Source organism: Oncorhynchus gorbuscha, linkage group LG04 (genome assembly GCF_021184085.1).
Source record: "Oncorhynchus gorbuscha isolate QuinsamMale2020 ecotype Even-year linkage group LG04, OgorEven_v1.0, whole genome shotgun sequence".
NCBI lineage: Eukaryota > Metazoa > Chordata > Actinopteri > Salmoniformes > Salmonidae > Oncorhynchus > Oncorhynchus gorbuscha.
Window position 1 is genome coordinate 985,059 of NC_060176.1, and position 26,142 is coordinate 1,011,200.

General features: G+C 44.1%; 1 protein-coding gene across 1 annotated transcript in view; it reads right to left on the reverse strand.

Annotated features, from left to right (window-relative positions):
- Window positions 1–3,779: 3,779 nt before the first annotated feature.
- efl1 (elongation factor like GTPase 1) overlaps window positions 3,780–26,142 on the reverse strand; it is a 98,108-nt gene continuing 75,745 nt past the window's right edge. The window contains exons 18-23 of the mRNA XM_046345520.1: window positions 22,453–22,564; window positions 22,066–22,189; window positions 21,614–21,818; window positions 18,617–19,200; window positions 15,223–15,407; window positions 3,780–4,563 (exon numbers count right to left, since the gene is read on the reverse strand). Coding sequence (XP_046201476.1) covers window positions 4,375–4,563; window positions 15,223–15,407; window positions 18,617–19,200; window positions 21,614–21,818; window positions 22,066–22,189; window positions 22,453–22,564 — 1,399 coding nt within the window. The 3' untranslated portion in view covers window positions 3,780–4,374. The remainder of the gene's footprint in view (window positions 4,564–15,222; window positions 15,408–18,616; window positions 19,201–21,613; window positions 21,819–22,065; window positions 22,190–22,452; window positions 22,565–26,142) is intronic.

Sequence of the window (26,142 nt, forward strand, 5' to 3'; positions counted from 1 at the left end):
TCATACCACAGCAGAGGTAAGTCTTTCCTGTGGCGGTCCTCATGAAAGCCAGTTTCATCATACCACAGCAGAGGTAAGTCTTTCCTGTGGCGGTCCTCATGAAAGCCAGTTTCATCCTACCGCTTCATGGTTTTTGCCACTGCACTTTCAAAGTTCAACCTTTTCTGGATTGACTGACTTTCATGTCTTAAAGTAATGATGGACTGTCATTTCTCTTTGTTTATTTGAGCTGTTCTTCCCATAATATGGACTTGGTCTTTTACCAAATAGGGCTATCTTCTGTATACCACCCCTACCTTGTCACAACACAACTGATATGCTCAAACACATTAATTAAGAAGGAAAGAAAATCCACAAATTAACTTTTATTGTGATTTGATTTGTTAAACACTTTTTTGGTTATTACATGATTCCATATGTGTTATTTAATAGTTTTGATGTCTTCACTATTATTCTACAATGTAGAAAATAGTACAAATAAATTAAATCCCTTGAATGAGTAGGTTATTTCCATATTTTGTTGTTACAGCCTTATTCTAAAATGTATTGAATAGTTGTTTTCTCCCCTCATCAATTTACACACAATACCCCATAATGACAAACCAAAAAAAGGTTGGAAGAAATTTGTGCAAATTTATTAAAAAACAAAACCCAGAAATATCACATTTACATAAGTATTCAGAACCTTACTCAGTACTTTGTTGAAGCACCTTTGGCAGCCATTACAGACTCGAGGCTTCTTGGGTATGACGCTACAAGCTTGGCACACCTGTATTTGTAGAGTTTCTCCCATTCCTCTCTGCAGATCCTCTCAAGTTTTGTCAGTTTGGACAAAATTCTGAACGCCAAAATGCTGCAGTTTGAAAATGCTGCACGCCATTTTCAGGTCTCTCTAGAGATGTTTGATTGGGTTCAAGTCTGGGCTCTAGCTGGGCCACTCAAGGACAGAGACTTGTCCTGAAGCCACTCCTGTGTTCTCTTGGCTGTGTGCTTAGGGTTGTTGTCCTGTTGGAAGGTGATCCTTCACCCCCGTCTGAGGTCCTGAGCGCTCTGGAGCAGGTTTTCATCAAGGATCTCTCTGTACTTTGCTCCGTACAGCTTTGCCTCGATCCTGACTAGTCTCCTTGTCCCTGCCACTGAAAAACATCCCCACAGCATGATGCTGCCATCACCATGCTTCACCGTAGTGATGGTGCCAGGGTTCCTCCAGACGTGACACTTTACATACAGGCCAAATAGTTCAATCTTGGTTTCATTAGACCAGAGAATCTTGTTTCTCGTGGTCTGAGAGTATTTTGGTCCCTTTTGGCAAACTCCAGCAGGTTGTCACGTGCCTTTTACTGAGGAGTGGCTTCCATCTGGCCACTCTACCATAAAGGCCTGATTGGTGGGTGGAGTGCTGCAGAGATGGTTGTCATTCTCTGTCAGAGTGACCATCGGGTTCTTTGTCACCTCCCTGAACAAGGCCCTTCTCCCCCGATTGCTCAGTTTGGCCAGGCGGCCAGCTCTAGGAAGAGGTGGTTCCGAACTTCTTCTATTGGTGGTTCTAAACTTCTTCCATTTAAGCATGATGTGTTCTTGGGGATCTTCAATGCTGCAGAAATGTTTTGGTACCCCTTCCCCAGATCTGGGGAAGCAGGGTAGCCTAGTGGTTAGAGTGTTGGACTAGTAACCAGAAGGTTGCAAGTTCAAACCCCTGAGCTGACAAGTTACAAATCTGTTGTTCTGCCCCTGAACAGGCAGTTAACCCACTGTTCCTGGGCCGTCATTGAAAATAAGAATTTGTTCTTAACTGACTTGCCTAGTTAAATAACGGTAAAAAAAATCTGTCCCTTGACACAATCCTGACTCGGAGCTCTACAGACAATTCCTTCAACCTCAGGGCTTGGTTTTTGCTCTGATATGCACTGCCAAAGACATGTGTGCCTTAAAACAATTTCATCCATTTCAGAATCAGGCTGTAACACAAATGTATAAAATGTCAAGGGGTCTGAATACTTTCCTGAATGCTGCTTCACAGCAGGATTCTGAAACGGATCCCTAACTTTTAGACAAACACATCACCTGAGAAAATGGCTCATGGTCACATAGAAAAACAACCACACTAAGGTTCTACAATGATGTACAAAGGGTGGACCATTTGATTTTCTTATTCATAACTGCTCGGTTTGTGATTCATGTTATTTAAACATATGTCTGTGGATTACAATTTTCACCACTGTCTACAGTGGTTGGGACTTCCTAGCAGGCGAGGGATACATTCACTGTGTTGTGACAGCTCTAGCAAGCAGTATGCATGTCTACCGTCCCTCCCTCCCTCCCGCTCACTCTCTCTACCCTCCCTGTCCTCTCGGCACACTCTTTTTAACATCCTGTGCTCACCGGGAAGATGCTTTGTGGCACTGGCAACGTCGTTCCCTAGCTTCCAAGAGTCGTATTTGAAAAAAGAATAACAGTGGTGAGAATTGAAGGCCTGGAAGAGAAGCCAAGCTCAACTATCGTGACGAATGATGACGCTCTTTGAAGAGTAATCATGGTCTTCAGGAAGTAATTCAAGATATCAGCATATCTAAAGTTTAGTATATACAAGAATAGGAAAAGTGGGCAAATGTGGTTTCTGGGTAAACCATTTAAATGACAAGGGAAGACAAGATAGATGTTATGGTCCACAAGGACAAATTTGTATATGGACATCATAGCTGTACCATCACAAAAATACATGTTATACGCAAGACAAAATAGATTGAATGGACACAATTTTCTGCCCGTCATATGAACTGATGTGAAAGAACTTGTCAGGTGAAAGCAAAGTCCTGGAAGGCATCTTCCATATTGCTTTGGTCAATTTGCTGAACAGTGCAGATGGAGGGAACAAGCAGGAGGCTACTTTAGACTATCAAGATGCCAACTCGAATCTTAAAACGTCTTTTTCACCCCAGGAAGCCCTTTCCTGGTGTAACGACCAATAGATGGACATACTAGCTCACAATCATTCAACCCATTACCAATCAAGCTCAGCCATTGGCCAGTGTGTTTTAACTATTTTGTGCGGTCTCCTGTTACTTTACACGTGTGTGCACACACACACACACACCTCAATAACCGTTGATCTCCTTTGTTTTCTTGGTGGAGAAAGAGATCTTTCTTCCTCCAAGCCCGGGGAGAGAGGAAGGAGTGGGGGAGGGGAGGTGAGTGGGCGGGCGGGAAGGACAGGGTTCAGACAACACAATGGGAGCAAGTCTGTGAGAGGAGTGGAGAAAAAGGGGAATGAAGAGGGAGAACTTGTAGAGCAATTCTAGACAGTTGTTCTAGTACATGGATTGAAGTGCAAGGTGTTTCCCAGTGATGGCAAACTGTCTCATAATTATCTTAGGGAACACACACCCTCTAATCTGCAAAAATGATACATTATTAATGTGGTGTGTCTGAATAATGTGTTATTGGCATTACTTAATGTAAATAAAGGGAAATTGAGAGCAAAATGATTAATTATATCACTTTAGTAAATTATTTAAAAAAGGGTTAATGAACATCGTGGCCTCATCTAGTAAAATCCTCAAATCCTCAATGTGTCATTGGTGTTATCATAATGGTAACAATTATTTAACGTCATTAAGCTACCATATTATTTGATTTAGAATGGGAAGATGTACCCAAATACATTTAAATTAAATCTAGAAACATTAAGTAATGATTTTCCAAAATGCCATGTCCAAATGCCACCACATCTCAAGAATGACCCACACACATATCACTCCTGATTAATGAAACAAAAAACACACCATTTTCCTTCTTTATTGCTTTCTGGTAAATACTGTACATTTTGCTTTATGTCTTGTACACAGATACCTTATCCAGAGCTCTCAACATAGCACATCAACAAGGCTATAGCTCGCTAGCGCTGTCCCCAAATAATTAAAAAACGTACAATCCCACTTTGCATCATATTTCTGTTTTTCCAAATGAAATGCTGCTCTTCAGGGGGCTGGGTACTGCAATTCAATTAGGTTGAGAGCAGAAATGAATTCAAGCCACTTCACTTAACAGAAAAACTGGATTTGAACGGGAACACTTGTCAATTATGCATAGCTGGAAGGGGTTCTCCCGGGTAAAGACACAGCTGCATGTCCAGCTATTAAAACCCATTGGGCCCGTTTCCTAGACACAGATTAAGTCTAGTTCTGGACTAAAAACGTTTTCGAAGGTTTTCAGCAAAACTGCTCCGTAATATAAAAGCATCAGTGGCTCATTTTGAGTGACAGTTAGAGGGGTGATGATGGTGGACGATGGGGGACAGGATCTACTGGATGCTCTTTATGATGTCTGTCTCGGGTGTGTGTTGGTAGGAGTCAATCAGGAAACACACACACAGGCCTATTTGTTCTTGCTCAGTGTTCTCTGTTTCTCGCCGTGCTCCACTATCTTCTCCTCCACGTACAGACCTTTACGCCGCCGAACACCGTTCATGTATTTCAGAGCCTGATTGGCGGAATCAGCCTTCTCTCCAAAGTGGAGGTACTCCTCTTCTGTGGTAGGAACCCAGGACGGATCACTGGAGATCACCTTGAGACACACACACAGACAGACAGAGAGACAGAGAGAGAGCGATTTAGTTTCAAATACATGAAGACAGATTTAGTTTGAAGTACATAAAGACAGATATAGTTTGAAGTCCACCACTGAGCAGGATAATGCTTCATTAAATGGACTATAGATACAAAGATCAGGACCTGTATCTCCAAAACATCTCAGAGCCAGGTCAACCCTTTCCATATTATCTTATTCTTTACGACTGAAAAGGCTAAACAGATCCTGGATCAGCACTCCTACTCTGAGACACTTTGTGGATACGGGCCCTGACCCATAAACATGAACAGATGTAAAGCATGGGGCGGACACTGGAATCTACCCCACATGACAAAGAACCCCGTCTTGGCTAAGCTTTGCTCAGCAGTGGTGTCAGACAAGGAAGAGATCATGACTACTGTTATCCAACTCAGCTGCTCCCTGTCTTTCTCTCTCTACCTCCCCCTCTCTCTCCCTCTAGCTCCCGACCTGGCTCTCCCCCTCTAGCTCCCGACCTGGCTCTCCCCTCTAGCTCCCGACCTGGCTCTCTCCCCTCTAGCTCCCGACCTGGCTCTCTCCCCCTCTAGCTCCCGACCTGGCTCTCTCCCCCTCTAGCTCCCGACCTGGCTCTCTCCCCCTAGCTCCCTACCTGGCTCTCTCCCCTCTCTAGCTCCCTACCTGGCTCTCTCCCCCTCTAGCTCCCTACCTGGCTCTCTCCCCCTCTAGCTCCCGACCTGGCTCTCTCCCTAACTGGCTCTCTCTCTACCTGGCTCTCTCTCTACCTGGCTCTCTCTCTACCTGGCTCTCTCTCTACCTGGCTCTCTCTCTACCTGGCTCTCTCTCTACCTGGCTCTCTCCCTACCTGGCTCTCTCTCTACCTGGTTCTCTCCCTACCTGGTTCTCTCCCTACCTGGTTCTCTCCCTAACTGGCTCTCTCTCTACCTGGCTCTCTCCCTACCTGGCTCTCTCCCTACCTGGCTCTCTCCCCCTCTAGCTCCCTACCTGGCTCTCTCCCTACCTAGCTCTCTCCCTACCTGGCTCTCTCCCTACCTGGCTCTTTCTCTACCTGGCTCTCTCTCTACCTGGCTCTCTCTCTACCTGGCTCTCTCTCTCTACCTGGCTCTCTCTCTCTACCTGGCTTTCTCTCTCTACCTGGCTCTCTCTCTCTACCTGGCTCTCTCTCTCTACCTGGCTCTCTCTCTCCCCCTCTAGCTCCCTACCTGGCTCTCTCCCTACCTGGCTCTCTCCCTACCTGGCTCTCTCCCTACCTGGCTCTCTCTCTACCTGGCTCTCTCTCTACCTGGCTCTCTCCCTACCTGGCTCTCTCCCTACCTGGCTCTCTCCCTACCTGGCTCTCTCCCTACCTGGCTCTCTCCCCCTCTAGCTCCCTACCTGGCTCTCTCCCTACCTGGCTCTCTCCCTACCTGGCTCTCTCCCTACCTGGCTCTTTCCCTACCTGGCTCTCTCTCTACCTGGCTCTCTCCCTACCTGGCTCTCTCTCTACCTGGCTCTCTCCCTACCTGGCTCTCTCCCTACCTGGCTCTCTCCCTACCTGGCTCTCTCCCCCTCTAGCTCCCTACCTGGCTCTCTCTCTACCTGGCTCTCTCTCTCTACCTGGCTCTCTCCCTACCTGGCTCTCTCTCTACCTGGCTCTCTCCCCCTCTAGCTCCCTACCTGGCTCTCTCCCTACCTGGCTCTCTCTCCCTAACTGGCTCTCTCCCTAACTGGCTCTCTCCCTACCTGGCTCTCTCCCTACCTGGCTCCCTAACTGGCTCTCTCCCTACCTGGCTCTCTCCCTACCTGGCTCTCTCCCTACCTGGCTCTCTCCCTACTCCCTGGCTCTCTCCCTACCTGGCTCTCTCCCTACCTGGCTCTCTCCCTACCTGGCTCTCTCTCTACCTGGCTCTCTCTCTACCTGGCTCTCTCTCCCTACCTGGCTCCCTACCTGGCTCTCTCTCTACCTGGCTCTCTCTCCCTACCTGGCTCTCTCCCTACCTGGCTCTCTCCCTACCTGGCTCTCTCTCCCTACCTGGCTCTCTCTCCCTACCTGGCTCTCTCCCTACCTGGCTCTCTCCCTACCTGGCTCTCTCCCTACCTGGCTCTCTCTCTACCTGGCTCTCTCTCCCTACCTGGCTCTCTCCCTACCTGGCTCTCTCCCTACCTGGCTCTCTCCCTACCTGGCTCCCTACCTGGCTCTCTCCCTACCTTTCTCTTCCTCCATCAGGCTCTGACAGTAGGGAAGTTATAGAGAACATGTGTTCTTCCAAAGAAGTCAGTCACACAGACATCCAGATCAACACTATGTTCTAGACGAGAGAGACTGTGTGGACATCCAGATCAACACTGTGTTCTAGAGGAGAGAGACTGTGTGGACATCCAGATCAACACTGTGTTCTAGAGGAGAGGCTGTGTGGACATCCAGATCAACACTGTGTTCTAGAGGAGAGAGACTGTGTGGACATCCAGATCAACACCGTGTTCTAGAGGAGAGAGACTGTGTGGACATCCAGATCAACACCGTGTTCTAGATGAGAGAGACTGTGTGGACATCCAGATCAACACTGTGTTCTAGAGGAGAGACTGTGTGGACATCCAGATCAACACTGTGTTCTAGAGGAGAGGCTGTGTGGACATCCAGATCAACACTGTGTTCTAGAGGAGAGAGACTGTGTGGACATCCAGATCAACACCGTGTTCTAGAGGAGAGAGACTGTGTGGACATCCAGATCAACACCGTGTTCTAGATGAGAGAGACTGTGTGGACATCCAGATCAACACTGTGTTCTAGAAGAGAGAGACTGTGTGGACATCCAGATCAACACCGTGTTCTAGAGGAGAGAGACTGTGTGGACATCCAGATCAACACCGTGTTCTAGAGGAGAGAGACTGTGTGGACATCCAGATCAACACTGTGTTCTAGAGGAGAGAGACTGTGTGGACATCCAGATCAACACCGTATTCTAGAGGAGAGAGACTGTGTGGACATCCAGATCAACACCGTGTTCTAGAGGAGAGAGACTGTGTGGACATCCAGATCAACACTGTGTTCTAGAGGAGAGAGACTGTGTGGACATCCAGATCAACACCGTGTTCTAGAGGAGAGAGACTGTGTGGACATCCAGATCAACACTGTGTTCTAGAGGAGAGACTGTGTGGACATCCAGATCAACACTGTGTCCCTGTGTTCTAGAGGAGAGCGACTGTGTGTGTTTGTTGAGGAGGGCCTGGCTATGTACAACCTGCTGAGGAGATGAGGCAATGCCTTCTGCTGCATACACCATGCCACAATTACTGTACCAGTGTGTACGCAGGCCCCTGCACCTGGCCGTTAGGGGCCCCGAGTGACAGACTCTGGTTGCAGGCAACAGATGGTAGAGGAGGAACAACACCAGACAGATTATGAGGTTACGCACACACACGAGTAACATATATTTTGGCACAATTGTGTCCAGTAGGGCGAATGGGTGTGTGTTTCATTGTGTGTGTACGTGTGCAGGGTTAGAGTGGCGGGTGCTCAGCTCTAACTGTAACGGGGGGAATGTACCAACAGGGGGGCTGAAACACACAAACACACTAGTATGCATGAGTGCACACAAGCAAAGACACACACAGGTCTTTGATTTAATCTGCTCTCTGCGGCCCCTGTTGTGTGCATCCCTTCAGTTACTTATCTTTACAAGGGCTTTTGTCTCACTGCTGTGTGTGTGTTTGTGAGTGAGTGAGTGAGTGAGTGAGAGAGCTTTTGTCATTGCGCTCCATGAAGCGTGTCAGTGGGCCTCACCTACATTAGCCTGAATGAATGAACACACACACACACACACACACACACACACACACACACACACACACACACACACACACACACACACACACACACACACACACACACACACACACACACACACACACACCAGCTAGTCCCTGAACTACAACACAATGGGAGGAAAAAGGTTATTGTCGCAACCTCTTTCTCATGCTAATCTAATGTAAGTCCATAACATTACACACATAGCTAACACAACAATACAACACTCACAGAAGAGCTCTCTGCCACTAAACACTATTCATATGTTAAATAAATATGAAGTCCATAGCAAATCAATGATAAAATAAATGCTAACAGTAGCTTGCATCTCATTTAAATAGACTAGATGTATAGAAAGATTTAGATAGTATCAAGGTGGAGTCTACTAAAACCCCATTGTTATCGTCTATGGAGTAACTATCTATGTTCTAATGATTGTCTATGGAGTAACTATCTATGTTGTAATGATTGTCTATGGAGTAACTATCTATGTTGACATGATTGTCTATAGAGTAACTATCTATGTTGTAATGATTGTCTATGGAGTAACTATCTATGTTGACATGGCTGTCTATGGAGTAACTATCTATGTTGACATGATTGTCTATGGAGTAACTATCTATGTTGTCATGATTGTCTATGGAGTAACTATCTATGTTCTAATGATTGTCTATGGAGTAACTATCTATCTATGTTGTCATGATTGTCTATGGAGTAACCATCCATGTTGTCATGATTGTCTATGGAGTAACTATCTATGTTCTAATGATTGTCTATGGAGTAACTATCTATGTTCTAATGATTGTCTATGGAGTAACTATCTATGTTCTAATGATTGTCTATGGAGTAACTATCTATCTATGTTGTCATGATTGTCTATGGAGTAACCATCCATGTTGTCATGATTGTCTATGGAGTAACTATCTATGTTGACATGATTGTCTATGGAGTAACTATCTATGTTGACATGACTGTCTATGGAGTAACTATCTATGTTGTCATGACTGTCTATGGAGTAACTATCTATGTTGACATGACTGTCTATGGAGTAACTATCTATGTTGACATGACTGTCTATGGAGTAACATGATGACTGTCTATGGAGTAACTATCTATATTGACGTGACTGTTGTCTATCTGATGATTGTCTGTCTATCTATGTTGTCATGATTGTCTAGGAGTAACTATCTATGTTGTCATGACTGTCTATGGAGTAACTATCTATGTTGACATGACTGTCTATGGAGTAACTATCTATGTTGACATGACTGTCTATGGAGTAACTATCTATGTTGTTATGACTGTCTATGGAGTAACTATCTATATTGACGTGACTGTCTATGGAGTAACTATCTGTTGTTATGATTGTCTATGGAGTAACTATCTATCTATGTTGTCATGATTGTCTATGGAGTAACTATCTATGTTGACATGACTGTCTATGGAGTAACTATCTATATTGACGTGACTGTCTATGGAGTAACTATCTGTTGTTATGATTGTCTATGGAGTAACTATCTATCTATGTTGTCATGATTGTCTATGGAGTAACTATCTATGTTGTAATGATTATCTCTGCAGTAACTATCTATGTTGACATGACTGTCTATGGAGTAACTATCTATGTTGTCATGATTGTCTATGGAGTAACTATCTATGTTGTCATGATTGTCTATGGAGTAACTATCTATGTTGTAATGATTGTCTATGGAGTAACTATCTATGTTGACATGACTGTCTATGGAGTAACTATCTATGTTGTCATGACTGTCTATGGAGTAACTATCTATGTTGTAAATATTGTCTATGGAGTAACTATCTATGTTGTCATGACTGTCTATGGAGTAACTATCTATGTTGTAAATATTGTCTATGGAGTAACTATCTATGTTGTCATGACTGTCTATGGAGTAACTATCTATGTTGTCATGATTGTCTATGGAGTAACTATCTATGGTCTAATGATTGTCTATGGAGTAACTATCTATCTATGTTGTCATGATTGTCTATGGAGTAACTATCTATCTATGTTGACATGACTGTCTATGGAGTAACTATCTATGGTCTAATGATTGTCTATGGAGTAACTATCTATCTATGGTCTAATGATTGTCTATGGAGTAACTATCTATCTATGTTGTCATGATTGTCTATGGAGTAACTATCTATGTTGTCACGATTGTCTATGGAGTAACTATCTATGTTGTAATGATTGTCTATGGAGTAACTATCTATGTTGACATGATTGTCTATAGAGTAACTATCTGTATTCTAATGATTGTCTATGGAGTAACTATCTATGTTGTCATGATTGTCTATGGAGTAACTATCTATGTTGTAATGATTGTCTATGGAGTAACTATCTATGTTGACATGACTGTCTATGGAGTAACTATCTATGTTGTCATGACTGTCTATGGAGTAACTATCTATGTTGTAAATATTGTCTATGGAGTAACTATCTATGTTGTCATTGTCTATGGAGTAACTATCTATGTTGTAAATATTGTCTATGGAGTAACTATCTATGTTGTCATGACTGTCTATGGAGTAACTATCTATGTTGTCATGATTGTCTATGGAGTAACTATCTATGTTCTAATGATTGTCTATGGAGTAACTATCTATCTATGTTGTCATGATTGTCTATGATTGTCTATGGAGTAACTATCTATGGTCTAATGATTGTCTATGGAGTAACTATCTATCTATGAATGATTGTCTATGGAGTAACTATCTATGTTGTAATTGTCTATTAACTATCTATGTTGTCACGATTGTCTATGGAGTAACTATCTATGTTGTAATGATTGTCTATGGAGTAACTATCTATGTTGACATGATTGTCTATAGAGTAACTATCTGTATTCTAATGATTGTCTATGGAGTAACTATCTATGTTGACATGATTGTCTATGGAGTAACTATCTATGTTGTAATGATTGTCTATGGAGTAACTATCTATGTTCTAATGCTGACATTGTCTATGGAGTAACTATCTATGTTGTAATGATTGTCTATGGAGTAACTATCTATGTTGTAATGATTGTCTATGGAGTAACTATCTATGTTCTAATGATTGTCTATGGAGTAACTATATATGCTGACATGATTGTCTATGGAGTAACTATCTATGTTGTAATGATTGTCTATGGAGTAACTATCTATGTTGTAATGATTGTCTATGGAGTAACTATCTATGTTGACATGATTGTCTATGGAGTAACTATCTGTATTCTAATGATTGTCTATGGAAACTGACATTTGTCTAGTAACTATCTATGTTGAGGAGTAACTATCTATGTTGACATGATTGTCTATGGAGTAACTATCTAACTGCTGCAGATAATGACAGAGTAACGTAAATGAAACTGGACAGACGTGTTTTAATGAAGCTCACACACAAAGGCTGACAACAATGTGCTAGTAGAGGGTGGGTGTGTGGAGCAACGGGGGAATCTAATACTGAGTGACATGCTGTGTGTTGTAATGAATTTGCATAGCGTGTGTGTTGCATCTAGTTTCAGGTTTCAAGGTTTATTCGCCATGTGCCGAGGATACAACAGCTGTAAAACAATACAGTAACATTCTTACCTTGAGGCTCTTTCCCAACAGCATTTATTATAAAAATAATAATATAGATAATAATAACAAATAAAAGCAGTGTGTGTGTGGTGTCTCTTCTTCCTGGCAGTGTGACATCAGGTCAGACCGTAAAGCTGTTCACTAGGCTTGTGTGTGTGTGTGTGTGTGTGTGTGTGTGTGTGTGTGTGTGTGTGTGTGTGTGTGTGTGTGTGTGTGTGTGTGTGTGTGTGTGTGTGTGTGTGTGTGTGTGTGTGTGTGTGTGTGTGTGTGTGTGTGTGTGTGTGTGTGTGTGAGACACCGGGCTGCACACGCTCATTAACAATGTCCGGCTCTCTCGACCAATTAAATTAGCCGACCTTGAACAATAACCACTTAAACCCCCAGACAGACAGGAGCACACGCACACGCACACACACACACACAAAATAAGAAACATATAATACACATACCCATGACAAAGATACAATGGGGTCTGAAATGATTTACCCCCTTGATAAAGATGAGCAAAAATGTCTGTATAAAATAAAGGATAAAACTACAGTACATTGTATTAGGCTTGAGAGGTACCCAGACTTTCAAAATGTCATACTGTTCTTCTGCCATCCTGGGATTTACGTAATTACCGGCATAGCACACAAAGGGGCACTAAAAACAAAAAGCCCATTGGAATGCTAACACAATTAGCACAAGTAATAGCGAAATCACATATACCTTGTTAGGTAAATGCTAACAAGCAAAAATGAACAAACTAATTGCAAAGACAAGCAAATCCAGCTCATAAAGTTATACAAGTATAGCTAGTAGTTACCGAGAAGAATGGAGGATGGAACAAACACTAGTAGGAAGCACAGGGGGGAAAATGGCAGCTGTACAGAACTCCGATAACAGAGCTCTCAGACTTCTAAAACACGGTAGAAAGCAGTTCTAATATATCTGATGGAAACATTTAGTAGTGAATGAATACACGTGTAACATGATCACCTCATGTCTGCCACACAACAGAGAGACTGATAGATATCGACGGCTTTGGACTCAGCAGCTCCGCTTTCTCTTGTTTTTGCTCTTTACAACAAACACGTGACTGGCTCAACTGTTCTTGGAACTGTAAAATAATGTGACAGGTGAAATGAAGAAGGAGATCTGCTTTATCTCCTAACGTATTGCACTGCAGGTATTGACTTAAAAGTAGCAACAAATATTCACATTTATTGAAAAATTCCACATAACTATTATTGAAGGTATTAAGAAACCATCCACTGGCTTTTTTGCAAACATTTTTTTTGTGAAATTATATTATTTTATACTAATACCATTGGTCAAAGAAAGAGACCCTGTTTTCGATACCTCACCTTGTGAGGATAACGACACTGAGCCCATTTCTAAAATGTTTGAGGAGATGGAGAACACATTGGGAGGAATCTTAGACCATTCCTCCATACAGAATCCTTCCAGATCCTGGATATCCTTCATCTGTGCTTATGGACGGCCCTCTTCAATACAAACCACTGGTTTTTAATGGGGTTAAAGTCCGGAGACTGATGGCCATCGCAAAATGTTGATTTTGGGGCCAATGAACCATTTCTTCATGGACTTTGATTTTCTGCTTGGGGTTATTGTCTTGTTCGAAGATCCACTTGCGGCCAAGTTTCAGTTTCAGCCTCCTAGCAGAGGCAACCAGATTTGGTAAAAAACAGATTTTGTAAAAATAATGATGCTGTTGACCTTAACAAGGGCCCCAGGACCAGTGGAAGCAGAATATCCCCATAACATCAATGATCCACCACAATATTTTACAGTAGGTATGGGGTTCTGCTTATTCGTTCTCATTTCAACACCAAACACAACACAGGTGTGACTGGCCAAAGACCTCACACATAACTGAAGACAGACACAGATATTTGAATAAAAATTTAAATATCGGTGCTAAAAACATCCACGCCAGTTCGGTTGCTTATTGTAAGGGCACCTCAGATTCAGGCCTCCCAAACTACTTTTAGCAAGGGCTTCGGTCAAAAGTAGTGCTCTATACAGGGATTAGAGAATAGAGTTACCAGGACAAAAGTAGTGTACTATATAGGGAATAGGGTGCCCAGGTCAAAACTAGTGCTCTATATAGGGAATAGGGTTCCCAGGTCAAAACTAGTGCTCTATATAGGGAATAGGGTTCCCAGGTCAAAACTAGTGCTCTATATAGGGAATAGGGTTCCCAGGTCAAAACTAGTGCTCTATATAGGGAATAGGGTTCCCAGGTCAAAACTAGTGCTCTATATAGGGAATAGGGTTCCCAGGTCAAAACTAGTGCTCTATATAGGGAATAGGCTTCCCAGGTCAAAACTAGTGCTCTATATAGGGAATAGGGTTCCCAGGTCAAAACTAGTGCTCTATATAGGGAATAGGGTTCCCAGGTCAAAACTAGTGCTCTATATAGGGAATAGGGTTCCCAGGTCAAAACTAGTGCTCTATATAGGGAATAGGGTTCCCAGGTCAAAACTAGTGCTCTATATAGGGAATAGGGTTCCCAGGTCAAAACTAGTGCTCTATATAGGGAATAGGGTTCCCAGGTCAAAACTAGTGCTCTATATAGGGAATAGGGTTCCCAGGTCAAAACTAGTGCTCTATATAGGGAATAGGGTTCCCAGGTCAAAACTAGTGCTCTATATAGGGAATAGGGTTCCCAGGTCAAAACTAGTGCTCTATATAGGGAATAGGGTTCCCAGGTCAAAACTAGTGCTCTATATAGGGAATAGGGTTCCCAGGTCAAAACTAGTGCTCTATATAGGGAATAGGGTTCCCAGGTCAAAACTAGTGCTCTAGAAGCTAGTGGTAAAGAAATACTTTTTCTGTATATAAAAGGGTATAATAAGGATGAGCCAGAGATTGCCAGAGAAGTCATATATTGATGTCAATGGGAGACTAGTTTCACCTCATACTGGAACTAATAGGGAACAGGGCTATGAGTTCTAGAGACAAGGGTGAAATAAAAACTGATCCTAGTTCAGCATTGTGATTTCCTTTATTCCTCCATTAATGAAAAAACATTAAATTATTAAGAGCTAAAAATACAAGCACCTGTTTTCAGACTGATGAGTTGCAGCTCACAACCCCCCCCACGGAGTGAGCCTTGCATGTGTTTTTGTCTGTGTGTGTGTGTGTGTGCGCGTGTGTGTGTGTGTGTTGTATGCCTGCTGTGTGTGAGTTGTATGCCTGCTGTGTGTGTGTCTGCACAAGGATGCACACGACAGGGTATATGTGTGAGCGCGCCTCACCTCCCAGTGGCTGAATATCAGTTGTGGACTAGCCAATCCACTGGTTCTCTTGCGTATCTCATCAGCGAATCCGAAGCTCTCGGCCACAGGAAGGACGGCCTTGATGATGAACATCTCCGTCCCCTCCTTCATCTCCTCCTGTAACACTCGGCCCTCCCTCTTCCCCAGGACCCCGTACACACGACCTGGACACACACACACACACACGATAATTAGTAGAAGTGGCTTAATGTGTACTCTGACCATGTATACAGAGTGGCCAGCTATATACAATCTAATCAAATGATTGTGTGTGTGAATCGATGTGGTCAATCTAATCCAACTATGTATACAATCTATTTATGCATGATCTTATCCAACTATTGATTAGATCTAAATAATGGACACGATGTAATGAAAGTATTGATGAAGTCTATTTCTACACTAAATGTTACTCAACCAACATCTACTATAATATACATCATGGAATTAAAATATGGATCATATTCATCGATACTAATGAAACTAAGTTCTCCTCATGGGGGTATATAGAGTGGAAGGCATTGGTATTCACAACAGGCTAGTAGGAGAGCTTGACAAACGCCACATTTAAAGGGATGCTAGCGTTGCAGAAGTGAGTAAAAAGTCATATTGTTTCTGAAATGGGCTCATAATAACACACATAATTCTGGTGTTGATTTGGCTGGCTGTAAATGGATGTGACTGCTAAACGTGCTGTTAAGATATGGTTTAGTGATTATCCGTAACAGAAGTTGGGCAAGGCTCATTTGAATCTTAATGATGACCAAAAGTAGTGCACTATACAGGGAATGGGGTGCCATTTGGGACCAACTTAGAAAACAAGAGTTGATCACTGACACTACAAAGACAAATATTAGAATAGTTGTAGAGCATAGATAGTAATAATGAGGGTTGTCAAATCAGCAGATGTTATTGTGGGTGTAGCGAAATAATTGTGTTTCTAGCTCCAACAGTGCAGTAATATCTAACAATTCACAACAATACACACAAATCTAAAGTAAAATAATGGAGTTAAGAAATATATAAATATTAGGACGAGCAATGTGGGAGTGACATTGACTAAATACAGTAGAATATGGTACATACATATGAGATGAGTAAAGCAGTATGTAAACATGATTAAAGTGACGAGTGTTCCATTATTAAAGTGGCCAGTGTATATATGGCAGCAGCCTCTAAGGTGCGGATTTGAGTAACCGGGTGGTAGCCGGCTAGTGGTGGCTATTTAAATATCAACCAATACTGTACCATCATCTTTTCTCTGTGGTTCAGTGGACGAGTTAACAGCTGTGTTCCTACACCGGGGATGGGATAATATACCAGTCCAATGGACTCCTATCACACTAGAATGGGAGTTGTGTGCAGCAACTCACCCTCCACCTGGTGTAACATTCTTGGTAGTTTAGTTGTCATGTTGTGGCTTGAATGTCCTGACAAGTTGTATCACAGTCATTTGTATCTGAATAGAAGCTGCTATAATTCCCTCAACCTCCTCCTGTGTGGTTTAGAATGCAGTAATGCCTCCAGGAAATATTGAAGAAGCAGATTTGAAGGTGTGTGTGTGTTGTGTTTTAGCTATTTACCTAAGATCTCAGTGGTTAGTTTGTGTTTTGCCCAGAGTGTGTTATATTGTGTGTGTGTTTCTGTGTGTTATATTGTGTGTGTCAGTGTGTTATATATTGTGTGTGTGTGTCTGTGTGTTATATTGTGTGTATTATATTGTGTGTGTGTCCGTGTGTTATATTGTGTGTTTGTGTCCGCGTGTTATATTGTGTGTGTGTCCATGTGATTTATTGTGTGTGTGTGATATATTGTGTGTGTCCATGTGTTATATTGTGTGTCCGTGTGATATATTGTGTGTGTGTCCGTGTGTTATATTGTGTGTGTGTGTCCGTGTGTTATATTGTGTGTGTGTGTGTGTGTCCGTGTGTTATATTGTGTGTGTGTGTGTCCATATGTTATATTGTGTGTCCGTGTGTTATATTGTGTGTTATGTGTGTGTGTCCGTGTGTTATATTGTGTGTCCGTGTGTTATATTGTGTATCCGTGTCCGTGTGTTATATTGTGTGTCCGTGTGTTATATTGTGTGTGTCTGTGTGTTATATTGTGTGTCCGTGTGTTATATTGTGTGTGTCTGTGTGTTATATTGTGTGTGTGTGTTATATTGTGTGTCCGTGTGTTATATTGTGTGTGTGTGTGTGTGTGTGTGTGTGTGTGTCCGTGTGTTATATTGTGTGTCCGTGTGTTATATTGTGTATCTGTTTGTTCTATTGTGTATCCGTGTGTGTGTGTTATATTGTGTGTGTGTCCGTGTGTTATATCGTGTGTGTGTCCGTGTGTTATATTGTGTGTGTGTCCGTGTGTTATATTGTGTGTCCGTGTGTCTGTGTGTTATATTGTGTGTCTGTGTGTTCTGCCGTGTGTCTGTGTGTTCTGCCGTGTGTCTGTGTGTTCTGCCGTGTGTCTGTGTGTTCTGCCGTGTGTCTGTGTGTTCTGCCGTGTGTCTGTGTGTTCTGCCGTGTGTTCTGCCGAGTGTCCGTGTGTTCTGCTGTGTCTCCGTGTGTTCTGCCGTGTGTCTGTGTCTTCTGCCGTGTGTCTGTGTCTTCTGCCGTGTGTCTGTGTCTTCTGCCGTGTGTCTGTGTCTTCTGCCGTGTGTCTGTGTCTTCTGCCGTGTGTCTGTGTCTTCTGCCGTGTGTCTGTGTCTTCTGCCGTGTGTCTGTGTCTTCTGCCGTGTGTCTGTGTGTTCTGCCGTGTGTCTGTGTGCTCTGCCGTGTGTCTGTGTGCTCTGCCGTGTGTCTGTGTGCTCTGCCGTGTCTCCGTGTGTTCTGCCGTGTGTCTGTGTCTTCTGCCGTGTGTCTGTGTGCTCTGCCGAGTGTCCGTGTGTTCTGCCGAGTGTCCGTGTGTTCTGCTGTGTGTTCTGCAGAGTGTCCGTGTGTTCTGCAGAGTGTCCGTGTGTTCTGCCGTGTGTCTGTGTGCTCTGCCGTGTGTCTGTGTGTTCTGCCGTGTGTCTGTGTGCTCTGCCGTGTATCCGTGTGTTCTGACGAGTGTCCGTGTGTTCTGCCGTGTCTCCGTGTGTTCTGCCGTGTGTTCTGCCGAGTGTCCGTGTGTTCTGCCGAGTGTCCGTGTGTTCTGCCGAGTGTCCGTGTGTTCTGCCGAGTGTCCGTGTGTTCTGCCGAGTGTCTGTGTGTTCTGCCGAGTGTCTGTGTGTTCTGCCGAGTGTCTGTGTGTTCTGCCGAGTGTCTGTGTGTTCTGCCGAGTGTCTGTGTGTTCTGCCGTGTGTGTGTGTGTTCTGCCGTGTGTGTGTGTGTTCTGCCGTGTCTGTGTTCTGCCGTGTCTGTGTGTTCTGCCGTGTGTGTACTGCTAAGCCTCTTACCTAACACCTCTGCTGTAGCCATGATTTCACAGGTGTACATAGCAGCCATGAGTCTCTGAGGTTTGGCCTGGAACGCGTGCCGACAAGCCTCCTTCACAGCAGCTATGAGCTGGCCAGAGAACGGCCCGTAGCAGTCCACTAGCCCGGCCACAACCTCCGCCCTGCGTCTCCCCTGGCTCGCCCCAGCCACGGCTCCCTCTGCCTGGGAAGGCGTCTCACCCGCTCCCCCTGCCTTGCCTGAGGCCACCTGCTGACCTGCAGCCTCACCGGGGCTTTCGGAAACAGATGCATCAAGGGAGTTGGAGTCTTCTTCAGTCACAGAGTCCAGGTGGGTGCGCTGGGTGGGGAAGTTCATGTCCCATCTCTCCACAGAGAAGCAGACGCCCATGAGGGGCTCCTCGCACATTGGACCAGAGAGGGTGGCAAGCTGGAAACCGCTGACAACGCTGTTGTCAAAGTCTCGGATGGCGCTGGCCTCAGCTTTCGCCCCTCCCTCTTTCTCTCCTTTCTCTCGTTCGAGGCAGTGCCACACGGATGGTCTCTGGTACCCCTCTACGCTGTTAAGGAGGATGTTTGGTCCATACCTAATAATAACAACATGGCCATATTAATTACCATGAAATACCTGCATAGCACACAATTTCATCTCATATAAAATACCATGAAATATCATCCCAACCCATATGAAATACTCTGAAATACCTGCATACCCTAACATCCCAACCTATATGAAATACTCTGAAATACCTGCATACCCTCTCATCCCAACCCATATGAAACACCCTGAAATACCTGCATACCCTCTCATCCCAACCCATATGAAACACCCTGAAATACCTGCATACCCTCTCATCCCAACCCATATGAAACACCCTGAAATACCTGCATACCCACTCATCCCAACCCATATGAAACACCCTGAAATACCTGCATACCCTCTCATCCCAACCTATATTAAACACCCTGAAATACCTGCATACCCTCTCATCCCAACCTATATGAAACACCCTGAAATACCTGCATACCCTCTCATCCCAACCTATATGAAACACCCTGAAATACCTGCATACCCTCTCATCCCAACCTATATGAAACACCCTGAAATACCTGCATACCCTCTCATCCCAACCCATATGAAACACCCTGAAATACCTGCATACCCACTCATCCCAACCCATATGAAACACCCTGAAATACCTGCATACCCTCTCATCCCAACCTATATGAAACACCCTGAAATACCTGCATACCCTCTCATCCCAACCTATATGAAACACCCTGAAATACCTGCATACCCACTCATCCCAACCTATATGAAACACCCTGAAATACCTGCATACCCTCTCATCCCAACCTATATGAAACACCCTGAAATACCTGCATACCCTCTCATCCCAACCCATATGAAACACCCTGAAATACCTGCATACCCTCTCATCCCAACCTATATGAAACACCCTGAAATACCTGCATACCCTCTCATCCCAACCTATATGAAACACCCTGAAATACCTGCATACCCTCTCATCCCAACCTATATGAAACACCCTGAAATACCTGCATACCCTCTCATCCCAACCTATATGAAACACCCTGAAATACCTGCATACCCTCTCATCCCAACCCATATGAAACACCCTGAAATACCTGCATACCCTCTCATCCCAACCTATATGAAACACCCTGAAATACCTGCATACCCTCTCATCCCAACCTATATGAAACACCCTGAAATACCTGCATACCCTCTCATCCCAACCTATATGAAACACCCTGAAATACCTGCATACCCTCTCATCCCAACCTATATGAAACACCCTGAAATACCTGCATACCCTCTCATCCCAACCTATATGAAACACCCTGAAATAACTGCATACCCTCTCATCCCAACCTATATGAAACACCCTGAAATACCTGCATACCCTCTCATCCCAACCTATATGAAACACCCTGAAATACCTGCATACCCTCTCATCCCAACCTATATGAAACACCCTGAAATACCTGCATACCCTCTCATCCCAACCTATATGAAACACCCTGAAATACCTGCATACCCACTCATCCCAACCTATATGAAACACCCTGAAATACCTGCATACCCTCTCATCCCAACCTATATTAAACACCCTGAAATACCTGCATACCCTCTCATCCCAACCTATATGAAACACCCTGAAATACCTGCATACCCTCTCATCCCAACCCATATGAAACACCCTGAAATACCTGCATACCCACTCATCCCAACCCATATGAAACACCCTGAAATACCTGCATACCCTCTCATCCCAACCTATATGAAACACCCTGAAATACCTGCATACCCTCTCATCCCAACCTATATGAAACACCCTGAAATACCTGCATACCCTCTCATCCCAACCTATATGAAACACCCTGAAATACCTGCATACCCTCTCATCCCAACCTATATGAAACACCCTGAAATACCTGCATACCCTCTCATCCCAACCCATATGAAACACCCTGAAATACCTGCATACCCTCTCATCCCAACCTATATGAAACACCCTGAAATACCTGCATACCCTCTCATCCCAACCTATATGAAACACCCTGAAATACCTGCATACCCTCTCATCCCAACCTATATGAAACACCCTGAAATACCTGCATACCCTCTCATCCCAACCTATATGAAACACCCTGAAATACCTGCATACCCTCTCATCCCAACCTATATGAAACACCCTGAAATACCTGCATACCCTCTCATCCCAACCTATATGAAACACCCTGAAATACCTGCATACCCTCTCATCCCAACCTATATTAAACACCCTGAAATACCTGCATACCCTCTCATCCCAACCTATATGAAACACCCTGAAATACCTGCATACCCTCTCATCCCAACCTATATGAAACACCCTGAAATACCTGCATACCCTCTCATCCCAACCTATATGAAACACCCTGAAATAACTGCATACCCTCTCATCCCAACCTATATGAAACACCCTGAAATACCTGCGTGGTCCAAAGGCCCATATCCGGTCCACAGCGTTCCTCCACTTCCTCCCCTGCAGCAGGACCTCCAGCCTGCTCTTCAGCACCATCAGGGCATCTAGGGTCCAGGTACTCATGTCCAGGGTCCTCCCCTCCCTCTGGGCCTGACCTGCCTGCTCCAGGGTCCGGATCAAGTCAGCACTACCCTCCAGTAGAAGAGTCACCTCTACACAACACAGGACACTGTTTGATCAGGATCAGAGCCCAGATTTACAAAACTTTCTTAAGAAGACATTTCTTCTTAACTGCCATTTTAACTGCCCAGAAAGTTAAGCAAAGTTGCAATTCCTCAAAAAAGGTCATTGGAAATGTTCTTGCTCTGTTTCTCCTTAGGAAAAAGGTTAAGGGCTTCCTTTAGTCTGACAACAACAAACATCAACACACACGCCCTCACCAACTCAACTCTCTCTCACCTTCGGGTAGTGGTATGGCCCGTACCCCCACGGTGGCCTGTCTGTTGGGGGTGGTGAGAGTCACCAGGCCGCTGGGGTCCAGGTGCAGGGTGTCTGACTCTTTCACCTGGTGGATCACCGCCACCTAGACACACACACACACACACACACACACACACACACACACACACACACACACACACACACACACACACACACACACACACACACACACACACACACACACACACACACACACACACACAGGAGAGGAGGGTTAGCTACTGCAAATAGACTGCTGCTGCCTCTTCAATTGTAGCACACTACTAATATATGGGGTGTCGTTTGATGTCAACAGATCAGATATAAGATAGACACACACACCACACCCTCAACGTACACACACACCTTCTGTTGTTTTCCCAGGTCTTCATTGACCATGTCCACTTTGGGTGGTCTGATCACGGTCTCTCTGAATGGGATGATAGGCTTGGAGGCACTGATCTCAATCTTGGCAAACCTGGACGATGAGAAGAACACAGAGAGTCAGATGTAGGGTTCCCAAAACTGGTACATTTCCACAAATTCCCGGGTTTTCCAGAAATCCCACTAGGAAGCTGGAAAAGCTGGAAAAGTTACAAAGATGTGTCATGAGAAGGAGATGGAATACTCACATGCAGCAACACAAATGAAGGCGTCCCTGAGTAAGAGCAAGTAGGACAACCCATGCATTGTAAATGTGCTGTATTACTGGGTAAGAGAGCCAGAACAAACTCAACAGAATACTATACATAAAGACACATTGGTCTCTTAAGAGAGCGCTGAAAACTTTCACGTCTGCCTTTTTATTTTCCAAAACAATAACACCTGTCAGATATTATTAGGCACTCCTGTCCATGCTGAGCCAAGCACAGCATATTCAAATCATCTGTCATAGCTCACCTTGCGCACGCACACACACACACACACACACACACACACACACACACACACACACACACACACACACACACACACACACACACACACACACACACACACACACACACACACACACACACACACACACACACACACACACACACACACACACACACACACACACTCCAGTTAGTCAGTCCATACAAAAACAGGGCAGAAAACAAGTCATCCTCTCCCCCTTCCACTCTCTCCATTCCTCCCTCTTTCTCTCCCTCTCTCTCCTCCCTCTATCACTGATGTTTAGTAGAAGCATCTCAGAAGCGCTGGAGCGTTCCCTGAATCCAATGTAGACAGCAGACTGTGTGGTTGTTTGAAGATTGGGGTTATTCTGGGTGCTGTGGGTGTTCGTTGTTTCTTTAAATCTCACTAAGACTTGGAATGAATCCCAAATGGCACCCCACTACCTATATAGTGCACTCCTTTAGACCAGAGCACTAAATGGATGTACTTCTGTCCTTGAGCTGTTCTGGTCTATTTAATGTTCTGTATGATGTCATGTTCTGTGTGGACCCAGGAAGAGTAGCTGCTGCTTTGCAACAGTTAATGGGGATCCTAATAAAATACCAACAGGGTCCTGGTCAAAAGGAGTGCACTATGAAGGGAATAGGATGACATTTGGATTAGAATGTGTTCTTCCAACAGAGCAGACGCACTCTGAACGATGCTTCCAGACTTATTACTAATTTAGCTAAACATTGTCAACTCCTCAAGCAGGGAGATATGACTTATTCAGTGGGAGAGGAGAAATACACACACCCAGTAATCAAGCAGAGAGATATGACTTATTCAGTGGGAGAGGAGAAATACACACACCCAGTAATCAAGCAGGGAGATATGACTTATTCAGTGGGAGAAATACACACACCCAGTAATCAAGCAGGGAGAGATGACTTATTCAGTGGGAGAAATACACACACCCAGTAATCAAGCAGGGAGATATGACTTATTCAGTGGGAGAAATACACACACCCAGTAATCAAGCAGGGAGATATGACTTATTCAGTGGGAGAGGAGAAATACACACACCCAGTAATCAAGCAGGGAGATATGACTTATTCAGTGGGAGAAATACACACACCCAGTAATCAAGCAGGGAGATATGAGTTATTCAGTGGGAGAAATAAACACACCCAGTAATCAAGCAGGGAGATATGACTTATTCAGTGGGAGAGGAGAAATACACACACCCAGTAATCAAGCAGAGAGATATGACTTATTCAGTGGGAGAGGAGAAATACACACACCCAGTAATCAAGCAGGGAGATATGACTTATTCAGTGGGAGAGGAGAAATACACACACCCAGTAATCAAGCAGAGAGATATGACTTATTCAGTGGGAGAAATACACACATCCAGTAATCAAGCAGGGAGATATGACTTATTCAGTGGGAGAGGAGAAATGCACACACCCAGTAATCAAGCAGGGAGATATGACTTATTCAGTGGGAGAGGAGAAATACACACACCCAGTAATCAAGCAGGGAGATATGACTTATTCAGTGGGAGAGGAGAAATACACACACCCAGTAATCAAGCAGGGAGATATAACTTATTCAGTGGGAGAAATACACACACCCAGTAATCAAGCAGGGAGATATGACTTATTCAGTGGGAGAAATACACACACCCAGTAATCAAGCAGGGAGATATGACTTATTCAGTGGGAGAAATACACACACCCAGTAATCAAGCAGGGAGATATGACTTATTCAGTGGGTGAAATACACACACCCAGTAATCAAGCAGGGAGATATGAGTTATTCAGTGGGAGAAATACACACATCCAGTAATCAAGCAGGGAGATATGACTTATTCAGTGGGAGAGGAGAAATACACACACCCAGTAATCAAGCAGGGAGATATGACTTATTCAGTGGGAGAAATACACACACCCAGTAATCAAGCAGGGAGATATGACTTATTCAGTGGGAGAAATACACACACCCAGTAATCAAGCAGGGAGATATGACTTATTCAGTGGGAGAGGAGAAATACACACATCCAGTAATCAAGCAGGGAGATATGAGTTATTCAGTGGGAGAAATACACACATCCAGTAATCAAGCAGGGAGATATGACTTATTCAGTGGGAGAGGAGAAATACACACACCCAGTAATCAAGCAGGGAGATATGACTTATTCAGTGGGAGAAATACACACATCCAGTAATCAAGCAGGGAGATATGACTTATTCAGTGGGAGAGGAGAAATACACACACCCAGTAATCAAGCAGGGAGATATGACTTATTCAGTGGGAGAAATACACACATCCAGTAATCAAGCAGGGAGATATGACTTATTCAGTGGGAGAGGAGAAATACACACATCCAGTAATCAAGCAGGGAGATATGAGTTATTCAGTGGGAGAAATACACATACCCAGTAATCCGGTGCTAGACAGAAACAAAACTAATAACCAGACCAACTTGACCTGATGAAGATCACCCTATTCCATGTGTAGTGGATTACTACTTTGTCCCTGGGCAAAAGTCGTGCACTACATGGGGAATAGAGTCAAATTTGGGACGTACAAGTTGTCTGTTTGTGTGTCTTGAATAAATCAAAGAGTTGAGGACATTCATTATTTTTATCACTAACTCACACGGCGTTGAAGATATTGGTGTCCCCCAGATGACCACCTATGGGCCCTGGTCAAAAGTAAGTAATCGAGCCTTGGATAAGTCTGCCTCGTCTGAGCCAGAACGGCCCAGAGCTGCTCCTGTACAAAAGTAGTGCACTTGGGGAACATGGTGTCAGCTGAGACGCAGCCTATGAGTCTCCATCCTGAACACTGCTGATTTACAGCCTCGTTTAGGAACCCTCTTCTTCTAACTCGTTTAGGAACCCTCTTCTTCTAACTCGTTTAGGAACCCTGTTCTTCTAACTCGTTTTGGAACCCTCTTCTTCTAACTCGTTTAGGAACCCTCTTCTTCTAACTCGTTTAGGAACCCTCTTCTTCTAACTCGTTTAGGAACCCTCTTCTTCTAATCATTTGGACATTTCTCCAATGCATCGTGAGTTGGAAAACCATAACAGTGCATACAGGAAATTGTTTTATTGCTGCGGCATTATAATCTAGAGGTGATTTGGAGCCACTGTAACTATGGCTGCGTGT